Raw genomic sequence first — 13,606 nt, 5'->3', positions numbered from 1 at the left:
CTTTATATAAGCTGCATACAAGGTTATATAAGCTGTTTTTCTTCCGGTGCGCAATTTCCTCCTTGCCAGTAGGGGGCGTGCGCCCATGATCGCAATAACGAACGAACTTTTTGCTGCTGTAGCGAAGATACTGGCTTAACCTGAAATTTCTGAGTCCGAGCGTTTCTCTCACTCCTATTGGCTGGATGCTCTGGGACACGCCCCTAAGAATCAAAACATAGACTGCGATTGGGCCATTGTAACAGTTCCCGCCTCAATCCCGGTGAGGAGCCCTCTGATTGGCTAGGTTCATGCCCGTCCTCTCTGCCTCTCGTCCCCACCCCCGCCTCGGCCGCTTCGCGTTTTGATTCTCCTTGCCATTATCGCGAGTGCCGCGCTGCAATTGGCCGCCGTCCCTGAAGCCCCGCCTCCTTCCCGCGTCCCTCACTTCTGATTGGCGCTGGCAAGTCGAGAGCCTCCCCCCTCCATCACAGTCCCCCGACATTCTCCGACTCCGATTGGACCGTTCCCCCCCTCGTCCCCGCCCACCCCCGGCACCTCCGCGCTGCCACCGGTCTCCCTCCCGCCGCCCCGCCCCTCGGGCCCCTTCGCGCATCCCATTGGCCGACACCTCCCTCTCTCCCCTCCCCCTCCCCCGCGGCGATCTCCACCCCCATTGGCCCCGCGCGCTCTGATTGGCAGCGGCGGCCCCGCAGAGCGACGATGGAGTCGGTGCGGGCGCAGCGGCTGCAGCCCGGCGTGGGCGGAACGCTGCGCTCCCTGCGGCCCGGGGTCACCGGGGCTCCCGCCGCCGCCGCCGCCGCCGCTCCGCCTCCTCCGGCCGCTCTGGGGCCGGGCCTGGGGCTGCCGCCGCCGCCGCCCCCGCTGGGCCTGCAGGGCCCCGCCGCCTCCGCCCCGCCCCCGCCCGGCTCGGGGCCGCCCGCGGTGCTGCGGGAGGCGGTGGAGGCGGTGGTGCGGAGCTTCGCCAAACACACGCAGGGCTACGGCCGAGGTGAGCGGGGGGCTGTGGGGGTTGGGAGGGCGGCCCGGCCCGGCAGTGCCGTTCCCCGCCGCCGCTCATCTCCGCTCATCTCCCGCCCCGTCGTGCGGGGCTGTGGCTGCCGGCTCCCCCCATTCCCCCCCCATTCCCCTCCCACCCCCATCCCAGCCCCCCTCCCCCCGTGCCCCTTTTCCCTCCCCTCCCCCCCTTTGCTTCCCTCCCCCGTTTTCCCCCCTCCCTCATTTCCCCCATCTCCCCCCTCCCTTCTCCATCCCCTCTCGCTCCATTTCCCCTTTTTCCACCCTTGCTCTCCATTCCCCCTCTCACCCCAGTTTCTCCTCTTCCCTCTCCCTCCCTCCCTCCCTCCCTCATTTCACCCCTCTCTCCCCTCACTCCCCCATTTTCCCCTCCCGTTTCCCCCCTCTCCCTCCTCTTTGCCCCCCTCACTCCCTCATTTTCCCCCTCATTTCCCCTTTTCTCCCTTTCTCCCCTCACTCTTCCTTTTCCCCTTCTCCATCCCCTCTCCCCCATTTCCTCCTCTCCCCTCTTCCTCCCCCTTTCCTCCCTCATTTCATCTATCTTCCCCCCCATTCCTTTTCCCTCTCCCCCCCTCACTCCCCCATTTCCCCCTCCTGTTTCCCCCCTCACCCTTCTCCCTCCTCTCTATCCTCCTCACTCCCTCACTTTCCCCCTCATTCCCCCTATTCTTCCTCTCTCCCCCCCCATTTCACCCATCTCCCCCCACTCCTTTTCCCTCTCCCCCCCTCACTCCTCCCTTTCCCCTTTTCTGTGCCCTCTCCCCCCTCAGTGCCCCATAGGCCGCAGATCAGTGGGGCAGGGCTGGGATCTGGCGGCTGTTGCTGGATGTGGGCGCTGTTTTTGCTGTTTTGCTTTTGGTGACCGCAGACACTGGGGTGAGAGGAGCTCAGCGTGGGGCGGGGGCTGGGATTGCTCTGTTTGTGCCTCAGTCCACGTCTGCACGGAGGGACAGAGGGCGTTTCTGAGCAGGATTGCTCTCGTGCCAGAGAGCAGCGCTGCAATATTCACATCAACCATCCGGCTCTGTGTAGGGATGGATGGAGCTCTTGTTTTACGGTGAAAGCAGCAGCGAACGCAGTGTGCCGGGCGGTGCTCAGCGCCGTCATAGAATCACAGAACGGCCGGGCTTGGAAGGGACTCCAGGCTGACGGAGCTCCAACCCCACCCTGCTGCCAACCTGCCCACGTCTCACAGCAGCCCAGGCTGCCCAGGGCCCCATCCAGCCTGGCCTCCAACCCCTCCAGGGATGGACGGGGCATCGCAGCCTCTCTGGGCAGCTGTTCAGCCCCTCACCGCTCTCCCAGCACACAACTTCCCTGAGCCCCAGCCTCCAGCTGCCCTCCCTCCGCTTCCAGCCGTTCCCTGCTCTCATCTCCCCTGCCCAAGAGCTGCCTCCCCTCCTGGCTGCAGGCTCCCTGCAGGCGCTGCAGGCTGCACTCAGCTCAGCCCCAGCTCCTCTTCTCCATGCTGAACGAGCCCAGCTCCCTCAGCCTGGCTTTGCAGGGAGCTGCTGCAGCCCCTGCTCATCTCCAGCTCCTCTGGCTCCTCTCCCACAGCTCCCTGTCTTGTATTGGAACCCCCAGCCCTGGACGCAGTGCTGCAGACGGGGCCTCAGAGAGCAGAGCTGACAGGGGACAATCCCTTCCCTGTCCCACTGCCACCCCTCTGCTGATGGAAGGAATCTCCCAGAGGAGACATTGAGGCCGTTTGGAGTCGGCAGCTTCTGCTTGCAACAGCAGGGCAGGCAGGGAGGGCTGGCAGCCGCTGTGCTGCTGTGCTGCTGGACCTCTGTCTGCAGCCTGATTGCGCCATGTGGAAGCACTTAGCGGCTGTGCTGAGTGTGCGAGGCCAATGTGCTGCGGTCCGTGCGGGGCTGCGCTGCACAGCCAGGAGCACACGAGGGGCCGCCCTGGCTCAGGGTGAGCTGCTCCGCGGCCCTGGCTCAGAGCGGCCCTGGCTCGGTGGATCTCTGAGCGCTGGGGCTGCGAAGGAGGAGCTCTGCGCTCCCCTGTGTGCTCTGCGCTCCTCTCTGCACTGAAATGCTTTGGGCTGCAGGAGGAGTCGCTGCTCCCCAAGAAGCAGGACTTGGGTCACCCTCAGAAAAGAGCAGCTGTGCTCTGCACGCAGCCGGTGATGGCCGTAACGAGGTGATGGCCTTAATGTGCTTCAGTCAGAAGGGACATTTAAGGGCTGTATTTCCAACTCCCTGCAATGCTTGGGCACAGCAGTGCTGGCTCAGGTGGCTCCAGGGCTGCTTGCAGTGCCCAGGGGTGGCACAACGCACAGCAGCACCGCCGCTGCCTTGGGATGTTCCCTTACACCCAACCTGGGCCTCCCGTGGCTCAGCCTGACGCCGTTCCCCATTGCAGAGGAGCCCATCCCCTTGGGATGCTGAGAGCCCTCCTCCAAAACCTGCTCCTTTCACTTTGTGGAATGAGAAGAGCTTTCCTATCAGCAGCAGCTCTCTGTGCTCCCCGTGCTGATAGCAGCAGCTCTGCTGACAGCTGTGCTTCCCATCAGGTTGGCACGCTGACACCAGTGCCATCCCAGCTCCTCATAGGGGATCGTAGGGTGGCCTGGGTTGAAAGGAGCACAGCGAGCATCAGTTCCAACCCCTGCTGTGTGCAGGTCGCCAACCAGCAGCCCAGGCTGCCAAGAGCCACAGCCTTGGATGCCTGCAGGGCTGGGGCATCCACAGCCCCCTTGGGCAGCCTGTAACAGTGCCCCACCACCCTGTGTGAAAAACTTCCTCCTACATCCAACCTCAGCCTCCCCTGGCTCAGTTTTACACCATTCCCCCTTGTCCCATCACCACCCACCCTCACAAATAGCCGTCCCCCCTCCTGTTCATCCGCTCCCCTCAAGTTCTGAAAGGCCACCCTGAGGTCTCCCTGCAGCCTTCCCTTCTCCAAGCTGAACAGGCCCGTCTCGCTCAGCCTTCCTTCTCAGGAGCAGTGCTCTGCTCGCCTCTGTGGCCCCCTGGACCCGTCCCAACAGCTCCTTGTCCTTCTTGTGCCGGGGATCCCCGTGCACAGCAGCTTTGTCCTCCGTGTTTGGTGTCTCAGCCCTTCTTGTGCCCCGCAGTGAACGTGGTGGAGGCCCTGCAGGAGTTCTGGCAGATGAAGCAGTCGCGTGGGGCCGACCTGAAGAACGGAGCCCTGGTGGTGTATGAGATGGTCCCAGCCAGCAGCCCGCCCTACGTCTGCTACGTCACACTGCCTGGAGGCAGCTGCTTCGGCAGCTTCCAGGTACGGCTGCAGCCCTGAGCGCTGCTGGGATGAGCAGCACTTGTGGGGTGGAGCTGGGATGGGTTGGTGGGTTGAGGTTCCCTTGCAGGGTCCTGGGTTGCACCCTGAATCTCTCCTTGAAATGCCGAAACTGGAAAACAAACCTGCGTGTTTGATTGGTGCTCGCGGCCTTCCTATGAGAAGGAAAGCATCCCACCCAAATATCTGCCCCAAATATGAAGGGCTGAGAACCGCAGCAGCTCCTGGCAGTGCTGGATCACAGAATCACAGAATGAATCACAGAACAGCCGGGCTTGGAAGGGACTCCAGGCTGACGGAGCTCCAACCCCACCCTGCTGCCAACCTCCCCATGTTTCACAGCAGCCCAGGCTGCCCAGGGCCCCATCCAGCCTTGCCTCCAACCCCTCCAGGGACGGACGGGGCATCGCAGCCTCTCTGGGCAGCTGTTCCCATTGCAGGTGCTGTGAGGTGCAGCTCTGGGCCGGAGGACCGTGTCCAAAAGGATCAGTTCTGGTAGCAGAGCCCGGCCCAGGAGCCCACAGTGCCCATGTGCTGCCATCTGCTTTGGTTCTGCTGGGATTTGGTTCTGCTGAGGCTCTGATGGGCGGCGCATCTCGGAGCTGTGCTCACAGTTCCACTGCCTGCCCCCATGGCTTCGGGGTGTCGGAGAGCCTTCCAGAGTTACGCAGCACTGCTGCCTGGGGGCTGTGGTGTGGGGCTGGGGGAGGACCTGCTGCAGCCCTGCTGTCCTCGTGCTGGCGTGGGGCTGCGGCTCTGTGGGATGGAAGGATGGTGGGTGGATGGATGGATGGATGAACAGACGGATGAACAGATGGATGAATGGACGGATGGACGGACAGATGGATGGACGGATGGATGGACGGATGGATGGAGGGATGGATGGATGGAGGGATGGATGGATGGAAGGGCTCTGTGGGATGGAAGGATGGAAGGTGCTGTCCTGCTGTGGGGCTGCAGCCCTGCTGTTCTGACAGCACTTTTCTCCCCTCAGTTCTGTCCCACCAAGGCCGAAGCGCGGAGGAGCGCCGCTAAGATCGCGCTGATGAACTCCGTGTTTAACGAGCATCCCTCACGGAGGATCACGGACGAGTTCATCGAGAAGAGCGTTTCGGAGGCCCTGGCATCCTTTAACGTAAGGCTCTGCACGGTGGCATCACAGAATCACCGGGGTTGGAAGGGAGCTGCAGAGATCACGGAGTCCAACCCCCTGCCAAAGCAGTTCCTGCAGCAGGTCGCACAGGTCGGTGTGCAGGCGGCTCTGGAGCATCTGCAGAGAAGGAGACTCCAGCAGCCCCTGGGCAGCTGCGCCAGCGCTCCGCCACCTCACCAAAGCAGTTCTTTGCACGTTTGTGCAGGACTTGCTGCGCTGCAGTTGCTGGCCGTTCCCCTCGCCCTGTCTCCAACGCTGCTGAAAAGAGCCCGGCCTCGCCGCTCTGCCCCACACCTCCATGTTTACAGACCTGGCTCAGGTCCCCTCTCGGCCTCCTCGAGGCTGAACAGACCCGCTTCCCTCAGCCTTTCCTCATAGGGAAGCCCTGACCTGCAGGGAGCCTCCTGCTGAGGTGTGAGCTCCTCCTGCTGCCTCCCGGCATTAAAACCTCCCCATTCTCCCTCTGCCTGCTGCCAGCTTTGTTTGCAGGCGCTGTGTTTCACTGCCCTGCACTCAGCAGATGTGCAGGCAGCTCTGCAGCTCACGGATCGTTGTGGCACTGGGGGCGCTGCCTTGTGTGCCTGCTGTTCCTTACAGCTCAGCTCTCCTCTTTTGCAGGGCAACCGGGAGGAGGCTGATAACCCCAACACCGGCATCGGCGCCTTCCGCTTCATGCTGGAGTCCAACAAGGGGAAATCCATGCTGGAGTTCCAGGTACGGCTGACGGTTGGGCCGTGCCTTCACCATAAGAGTGGGGCTCTCCTCTGAACACCACTCCGGGTTTCCAGCTCTGCTGTGCCGGCAGCCGGCGTTGGGTTTCTCCATGTGGAGCTGTTTGGTGTCTGTGGGACGGCAGTGTGTGTTTGTAGTGCCATCAGTGCCATCATCGGTGCCATCGGTGACACAGCTGGGTGTGCAGGCAGCCCTTCCTTGTGCAGCTTTTGTCCTCTCCTGCAAAAGGAGAGAGACCAGGTAGAAGGACCTCAGTGAGCACCATTCACTGCTCATTATGATTAGTGCTGCTGATTGCACAGAGCTTGCCCTCTGAGCGCTGCTCCCATCCCACCTGGCTGGGTTTGCGCCACCTCCTGCTGCAGCAAGATCAGGGGCTGCAGCAGCTCCCTGCAAAGCCAGGCTGAGGGAGCTGGGCTCGTTCAGCATGGAGAAGAGGAGCTGGGGCTGAGCTGAGTGCAGCCTGCAGCGCCTGCAGGGAGCCTGCAGCCAGGAGGGGAGGCAGCTCTTGGGCAGGGGAGATGAGAGCAGGGAACGGCTGGAAGCGGAGGGAGGGCAGCTGGAGGCTGGGGCTCAGGGAAGTTGTGTGCTGGGAGAGCGGTGAGGGGCTGAACAGCTGCCCAGAGAGGCTGCGATGCCCCGTCCATCCCTGGAGGGGTTGGAGGCCAGGCTGGATGGGGCCCTGGGCAGCCTGGGCTGCTGTGAGACGTGGGGAGGTTGGCAGCAGGGTGGGGTTGGAGCTCCGTCAGCCTGGAGTCCCTTCCAAGCCCGGCCGTTCGGTGTACAGCAAAACATGCGGTGAGGTGCCCTTGGTGCCGAGGGCGATGCTGTAGTGCTGATGGCCTTTGGTAACGGAGCAGAAGGAGCCCATGCAGAGCATGGCTGTGCGCTGAGCTCTGTCCCGTCTTCGTGCAGCGGTTGCTGTGGCAGGCCGGCCCTTGCAGGAGGAGCAGCACCGTGTTGGTTGTGCCGTACTGCCCAGCCATAGGGGCAGCTCAGCAGTTGCTGTGGCTCTCCAGCACTGCGCCTGCGCAGCCCCACAAGGAGAGCAGAACGGAGTGGTGCTGTTGGTGTCCATTGGGCTGCAGGGATTTCTGGCTGCCGACATCCCGGTGCGTTGCTGCTGTTCTCAGTCTCTCATTATCCTCGCATTAACTCACAACTCTTTTGCTTACGGAGCCCCGAATGGCCCTCAGACCCCACAGCCCTCAGACCACAGAGGGCCGCGCACGGCACACAGCGCTGAGCTCACGGGGCTGGGGAGGAGCACAGCCTGCGCTGCTGGCACCCACTGCCTGCTGTTGCTATTGCAGGAGCTGATGACGGTGTTCCAACTGCTGCACTGGAACGGCAGCCTGAAGGCCATGCGGGAGCGGCAGTGCTCACGGCAGGTGAGTGGTGGAGGCACAGAATCGAGTGGCCTGGGTTGAAAAGGAGCACAGTGCCCATCAGTGCCAACCCCCCGCGGTGTGCAGGGTCACCAACCAGCACACCAGGCTGCCAGAGGGACCCATGGGGTGCCGTAGGGACCCATAGAATCATTGACTTGTAGAACGGCCTGGGTTGAAAAGGCTCATCTCATTCCAACCCCTGCTGTGTGCAGGTCGCCAACCAGCAGCCCAGGCTGCCGAGAGCCACAGCCTCGAATGCCTGCAGGGCTGGGGCATCCACAGCCCCCTTGGGCAGCCTGTAACAGTGCCTCACCACCTGTGTGAAAAACTTCCTCCTACATCCAACCTCAGCCTCCCCTGGCTCAGTTTTACACCATTCCCCCTTGTCCCATCACCATCCACCCTCACAAACAGCCGTTCCCCCTCCTGTTCATCCGTTCCCCTCAAGTTCTGGAAGGCCACCCTGAGGTCTCCCTGCAGCCTTCCCTTCTCCAAGCTGAACAGGCCCAGCTCCCTCAACCTTTCCTCATAGGAGAGGTGCTGCAGCCCCTGCTCATCTCCAGCTCCTCTGGCTCCTCTCCCACAGCTCCCTGTCCTTCTTGTGCTGGGGCTCCAGCCCTGGACGCAGTGCTGCAGATGGGGCCTCATGAGAGCAGAGCAGAGGGGGACGATCGCCTCCCCATCCCTGCTGGCCTCCCAGGGGCCGCGCGCCTCAAGGCTCCCGTTGCAGAGCTGCCCAGAGCCGGGCATCGCCTCAAACCCCCGTCCTCCCCACCAGGAGGTCCTGGCTCATTACTCCCACCGCGCTCTGGACGACGACATCCGACAGCAGATGGCCATGGACTGGGTGAGCAGGGAGCAGAGCAGCCCGGGGGCCCTGTCCCGTGAGCTGGCTTCCACCGAGAGGGAGCTGGACGAGGCTCGCCTGGCGGGGAAGGAGCTGCGCTTCCACAAGGAGAGGAAGGACATCCTGATGCTGGCGGCCGGGCAGCTGGGCAGCATGCACTCCTCGGGCTGCTGAGCTCCACGTCAGCCCTCCTCCCGCAGGGCTCTGCTGCTCTCACTCCTCTGCCGGGGGCCCTTTTGCACAATTTAAACATTTCTTGCCTTTTTTTTTTCTTTGTAAAGAGCCCAAACAGATTTGTGATGCCACTTTAATCCTTGCTCCTCAACCTCCTGCTGCCTGCTGCAGAGCTCCTTCCCTCCCACCCCATAGCAGTGCCGGCCCCACTGCAGTGCTGTGCTCCCTCACCCCATAGCAGTGCCGGCCCCACCGCAGTGCTGTGCTCACCCCATAGCAGTGCCGGCCCTACTGCAGTGCTGTGCTCACCCCATAGCAGTGCCGGCCCCACTGCAGTGCTGTGCTCACCCCATAGGAATTCTGGACTCTTTTTGCCTTTAAGGGATGCTGTTTGAGATGCAGCCTGTTGACACCTCAGTATCAGTGTTGCAGGGGATGCATCTCCTCCCCAGGGCTGCCGTGTGCCCACAGGTCTGAGCTCTGCAGGAGGCTGGGATCCATCCCAGCTCCCTCTGAGCACCGAAGGCCAGGAGCTGCATCCCCCCACAGCGGCGGCACAGACCCAGAGGGGTTTTGGGCTGGGGGCTGGTGCTGCTGTGGGGCGGAGGTGCGTGGAGCTGCCTTACCTGTCAGCGTTGCAGTTGTGCAGCCCTGCCAGCCCTGGTTTTTGTATCTCTTTTTATATACACAGCAGTGTGACATTTTGGAGGAATTTTTGGATGCGTGCGGGAGCTGCGTGGCTTCTCCTCAGCACTGCAGGCCCCAAACCCAGCCCCCATCCTTCGCTCTGCCACCACCCCACAGCTGAGCTCCTTCACCCCATATCCCCCCACAGGAGCTCCCACCGTTCCATGGGATGGGAAAGGGAAACGTTTGCACCACAGCTGCTGTCGTGTGGGGTCTGAGGGACAGCGGTGCTCCGGGATGGCTGCAGTCACCCCATAGCAGTGCCGGCCCCACTGCAGTGCTGTGCTCACCTCATAGCAGTGCTGGCCCCACCGCAGTGCTGTGCTCACCCCATAGCAGTGCCGGCCCCACTGCAGTGCTGTGCTCACCCCATAGCAGTGCCGGCCCCACTGCAGTGCTGTGCTCACCCCATAGCAGTGCTGACCCCACTGCAGTGCTGTGCTCACCCCATAGCAGTGCCCGCACACATCACTGCTCACACACCAACTGCTGCCTTTTGTATCCATGTTTTTATATAATAAACCTCTCCAATGTGGGGGATCTGTGGGGTGTCTGTGGGGTGTCTATGGGATACCTATGGGGTACCCGTGGTTTTGTTGGGCAGAACCCCAGTGCCACCCTGCTCCATGGGGTATCCATGGGGTATCTATGGGATACACGCCTTGCTGTGGAGCTGAGGCTTCGTAGGCACCCTGTTCTTCGGGGTATCTGTGGGGAATGTGTGGGGCATCCATGGGGTCTATGGGGATCTGTGGGATACACATCTTTGGGGTGTTTTTGCAGGGTGGAGCCCTGGAGCCCACCTGCTTCTTGAGATACCCATGGGGAATCCATGGGGCATCCATGGGGCATCCATAGTTTATCTATGGGACATCTATGGGTATCCATGGGGCAACTATGGCATATCTATGGGGCATCCAGGGGGTATCCACGGGGCGTCCATGAGGCATCCATGGGGAATGTGTGTTTGGTTCTGGAGGCCCAGGCCCAGAGGCTGGCACTCAGTTCCTCTCCCGCTCTGTGCTCACGCTTGCATTGCCCCGACTCAGGAGCAGCGCTGTGCCCTTGGCCGTGCCGAAGCTCGTGCTGTTCTCGTGGGCACGCTCCTGCAACCTGCCCCAGCCCCACTCTCTGGATGCCATCCCTTCCTCCTCCTATGGCGCGCTGCTCGGTGTCCTTGGCACCGGAGCCCGGAGGACACGAGGGTGAGGAGGGCTGGTCTGGCACGCGCCTGAGCATCTCTTCCCGGAGGATCTGCTCCGCGAACTCCCCAGGCACCGAGGTGAGGCTCACGGCCTGCAGTTTCCCTCCGAGGGGCTCCTCAGAGCGCCGTTTCCATTCTCCAGTCGCCACGGACTTTGCCCAGCAGCCACGACCTCTCTAAGGAGCTGCAGAGCGGCTCGGCGAGCCCGGAGTCGGCCGGCTGCTCCAGCACGCGGCACGCACGGCGCCGGGCCCCAGAGACTTGGCCAAACGCAGCCGTCAGCTGGCCCTGCGAGCGCCACAACTGCGTGCGTTCGGTGCGCTGCCCCAACCCGAGCCGGCGAGCGGCGCCAAGCGGGCAGCCTGGCCTCTGGCCCTGGCTGGGGCTGCAGGCAGGGCTGTCGCTCTGCCCGTGTCGCTGCGCGATGCCAGGCGTCCATCTCTCTCTCTGACCGCTGGGCCCGCATCACAGAATCACAGAATCACAGAATCACCCGGGTTGGAAGGGACCCCAAGGATCATGGAGTTCCAACCCCCCTGCCTGGCAGGGCCACCAAACATCCACATTCAGATCAGGTTGCCCAGGACCCCGTCCAACCTGGCCTTAAACACGTCCAAGGACGGGGCATCCACAACCTCCCTGGGCAGCCCGTTCCAGGGCCCAACCACTCTCCTAGTAAAGAACTTCCCCCTAACATCCAACCTCAATCTTCCCTCCTTCAACTTGGATCCATTTCCCCTCGTCCTGCTGTTGTCAGCCCTTTGGAAGAGTTTACTCCCCTCCTGGCTGTAGGTTCCCTTCAGGTATTGATAGGCTGCCATGAGGTCACCCCGCAGCCTTCTCTTCTCCAGGCTGAACAAGCCCAACTCCCTCAGCCTGTCCTCATAGGGGAGCTGCTCCAGCCCCCTCATCATCTTAGTCGCCCTCCTCTGGACCCTTTCCACAATCTCTCTGTCTTTCTTGTACTGAGGGCTCCACACCTGGACACAGTACTCCAGATGGGGCCTCACAAGAGCCGAGTAGAGAGGGACGATCACCTCCCTGTCCCTGCTGGCCACCCCTCTCCTGATGGAGCCCAGGATCCCATTTGCCTTTCGAGCTGCGCACTGCTGCCTCATGTTCAGTCTCTCGTCCATCAGGACCCCCAGGTCCTTCTCTGCCGAGCTGCTCTCCAGGCCCACTCCTCCCAGCCTGTACAGGTGCCTGGGGTTCTTCCGGCCCAAATGCAAAACCCTGCACTTTGCCGTGTTGAACCTCATCAGGTTCACCCGAGCCCAGCCCTCCAGCCTGTCGAGGTCCCTCTGAATGGCATCCCTTCCTTCCGCCGTATCAACCGCACCACTCAGCTTGGTGTCGTCAGCAAACTTGCTGAGGGTGCACTCAATTCCCTCATCGATGTCATTAATAAAGATGTTAAAGAGCACCGGTCCCAAGACAGACCCTTGGGGGACACCACTTGTTACCGGCCTCCACCTGGACATAGAGCCATTGACCACCACCCTCTGTCTGCGGCCTTTCAACCAATTGCTCATCCATCGGCTCGTCCACCCATCAAATCCACTTCCCTCCAATTTGGAGATGAGGATGTGGTGGGGGACCATGTCAAAGGCCTTGCTCAGGTCCAGCTAAATGACATCGGTCGCCTTCCCTTCGTCCACCAATGCCGTCACTCCATCATAGAAGGCCACAAGATTAGTTAGGCATGACCTTCCTTTGGTGAAGCCGTGCTGGCTGTCTCGGATCACATGCTCATTCTTTATGTGACTGAGCATGTTGTCCAGGAGGATCTGTTCCATCATCTTCCCAGGCACAGAGGTGAGACTCACTGGCCTGTAGTTCCCCGGCTCCTCCCTGCTCCCCTTCTTGTATATGGGAGTGACGTGACCCTTCCTCCAGTCATCCGGGACCTCACCTGACAGCCACGACTTCTCAAATATGATGGAGAGCGGCTCAGCAACCACCTCAGCCAGCTCCTTCAGGACCCTGGGATGCACGCCATCCGGCCCCATAGACTTGTATTCATTCAGTCTAAGGAGGCACTCTCGGACTTGCTCTGCCCTTACAGTGGGGAGGGATTTATCTCCTCGGTCCCCACATAGAGGTTTGGGGATGCAGGGTTCAGGGACGTGAAAAAGACTAGAATCCTGGCCACCAGTGAAGACCGAGGTGAAGAACTCATTCAGCACCTCGGCTTTCTCTTCATCTGTTGAAGCCAGTTCTCCTTTTAAATTTACCAAAGTAGGTACGCCCGTTTTGGCCTGTCTCTTCTGGGCAATGTACCTGTAGAAGGTTTTCTTACTGTTTTTCACGTCCCTTGCCAAGTTCAGTTCTGCCTGCGCCTTGGCTTCCCTGATCCCACGTCTGCAAGTCCGGACGGCATTCCTGTACTCTTCCCAGGTGACACAGCCTTGTTTCCAGAGCTTGTGCACCCCTTTCTTCGCCCTCAGTTCTCTCAGCAGGTCCTTGCTGAGCCATGCCGGTTTCCTACCTCGCCTGCCCACTTTCTTATTCAGAGGAATGGAGACCTCTTGTGCTTGCAGGAGGACATCTTTGAAGAGCCGCCAGCTCTCCTCAACATCCTTGTGTTTGAGGGCAGCGCGCCAGGGGATCTTGGCCAGCAATCCATTGAGTAGCTTGAAGTCTGCTCTTCTGAAGTTCAGTGTCCTGGTCCTGCTCTTTGCCAGGCCCACATTGCTTGAGATCACAAACTCAACCAGTTGTGGTCGCTGGAGCCCAGGCAGCCTCCAACCTTGACGCCTTTGATGATCTCCTCGGCGTTGGTGAGCAGCAGGTCCAGCAACGCTTCACCTCTGGTCGGTCTGTCCAATACCTGAACCAGAAAGCTATCATCAATGGATTCCAAGAGCCTTCTGGAGCTCTTGCAGCTCGCCGTGTGGTTTTCCCAGCAGATGTCCGGATGGTTGAAGTCCCCCACCAGGACAAGAGCCCGTGAGCCAGACATCTCACGCATCTGGAGCAAGAAAGCCTCGTCAACAGCCTCCCCTTGATTAGGTGGTCTGTAGTATACCCCTAACACCAGCTGACCTATATTTGTCCCATCTCTAATCCTAACCCACAGGCTCTCAACCTGTTCCTGACTGCTTCTCGGAGGGAGCTCCTCACAGTTTATCCAA

The 13,606-nt window shown here is 61.2% G+C and overlaps 2 protein-coding genes across 2 annotated transcripts in view; both read left to right on the top strand.

The window, feature by feature from the left end:
* LOC125685661 (sodium/potassium-transporting ATPase subunit alpha-2-like) overlaps window positions 1–13,606 on the top strand; it is a gene marked incomplete at its 5' end in the record, with an annotated part of 73,998 nt that overhangs the window by 27,977 nt on the left and 32,415 nt on the right.
* Window positions 672–9,756, top strand: LIX1L (limb and CNS expressed 1 like). Its single transcript, XM_048928965.1, has 6 exons — window positions 672–991; window positions 4,103–4,266; window positions 5,279–5,419; window positions 6,056–6,151; window positions 7,483–7,560; window positions 8,339–9,756. Exons 1-6 carry the CDS (start codon window positions 703–705, stop codon window positions 8,579–8,581), a joined length of 1,011 nt encoding a protein of 336 aa, XP_048784922.1. The 5' UTR covers window positions 672–702; the 3' UTR covers window positions 8,582–9,756.

Source organism: Lagopus muta, chromosome 29, assembly GCF_023343835.1.
Source record: "Lagopus muta isolate bLagMut1 chromosome 29, bLagMut1 primary, whole genome shotgun sequence".
Lineage (NCBI taxonomy): Eukaryota > Metazoa > Chordata > Aves > Galliformes > Phasianidae > Lagopus > Lagopus muta.
The sequence above is the reverse complement of the archived record's forward strand: the minus strand, read 5'-3'. Positions and strand labels throughout refer to the sequence as shown.

Coding starts and splice junctions, on each gene's coding strand:
- LIX1L (XM_048928965.1), top strand. CDS start 703: ATGGAGTCGGTGCGGGCGCAGCGGCTGCAGCCCGGCGTGGGCGGAACG. Junction 992..4,102: donor CACGCAGGGCTACGGCCGAG/GTGAGCGGGGGG, acceptor TGTGCCCCGCAG/TGAACGTGGTGGAGGCCCTG. Junction 5,420..6,055: donor AGGCCCTGGCATCCTTTAAC/GTAAGGCTCTGC, acceptor CCTCTTTTGCAG/GGCAACCGGGAGGAGGCTGA.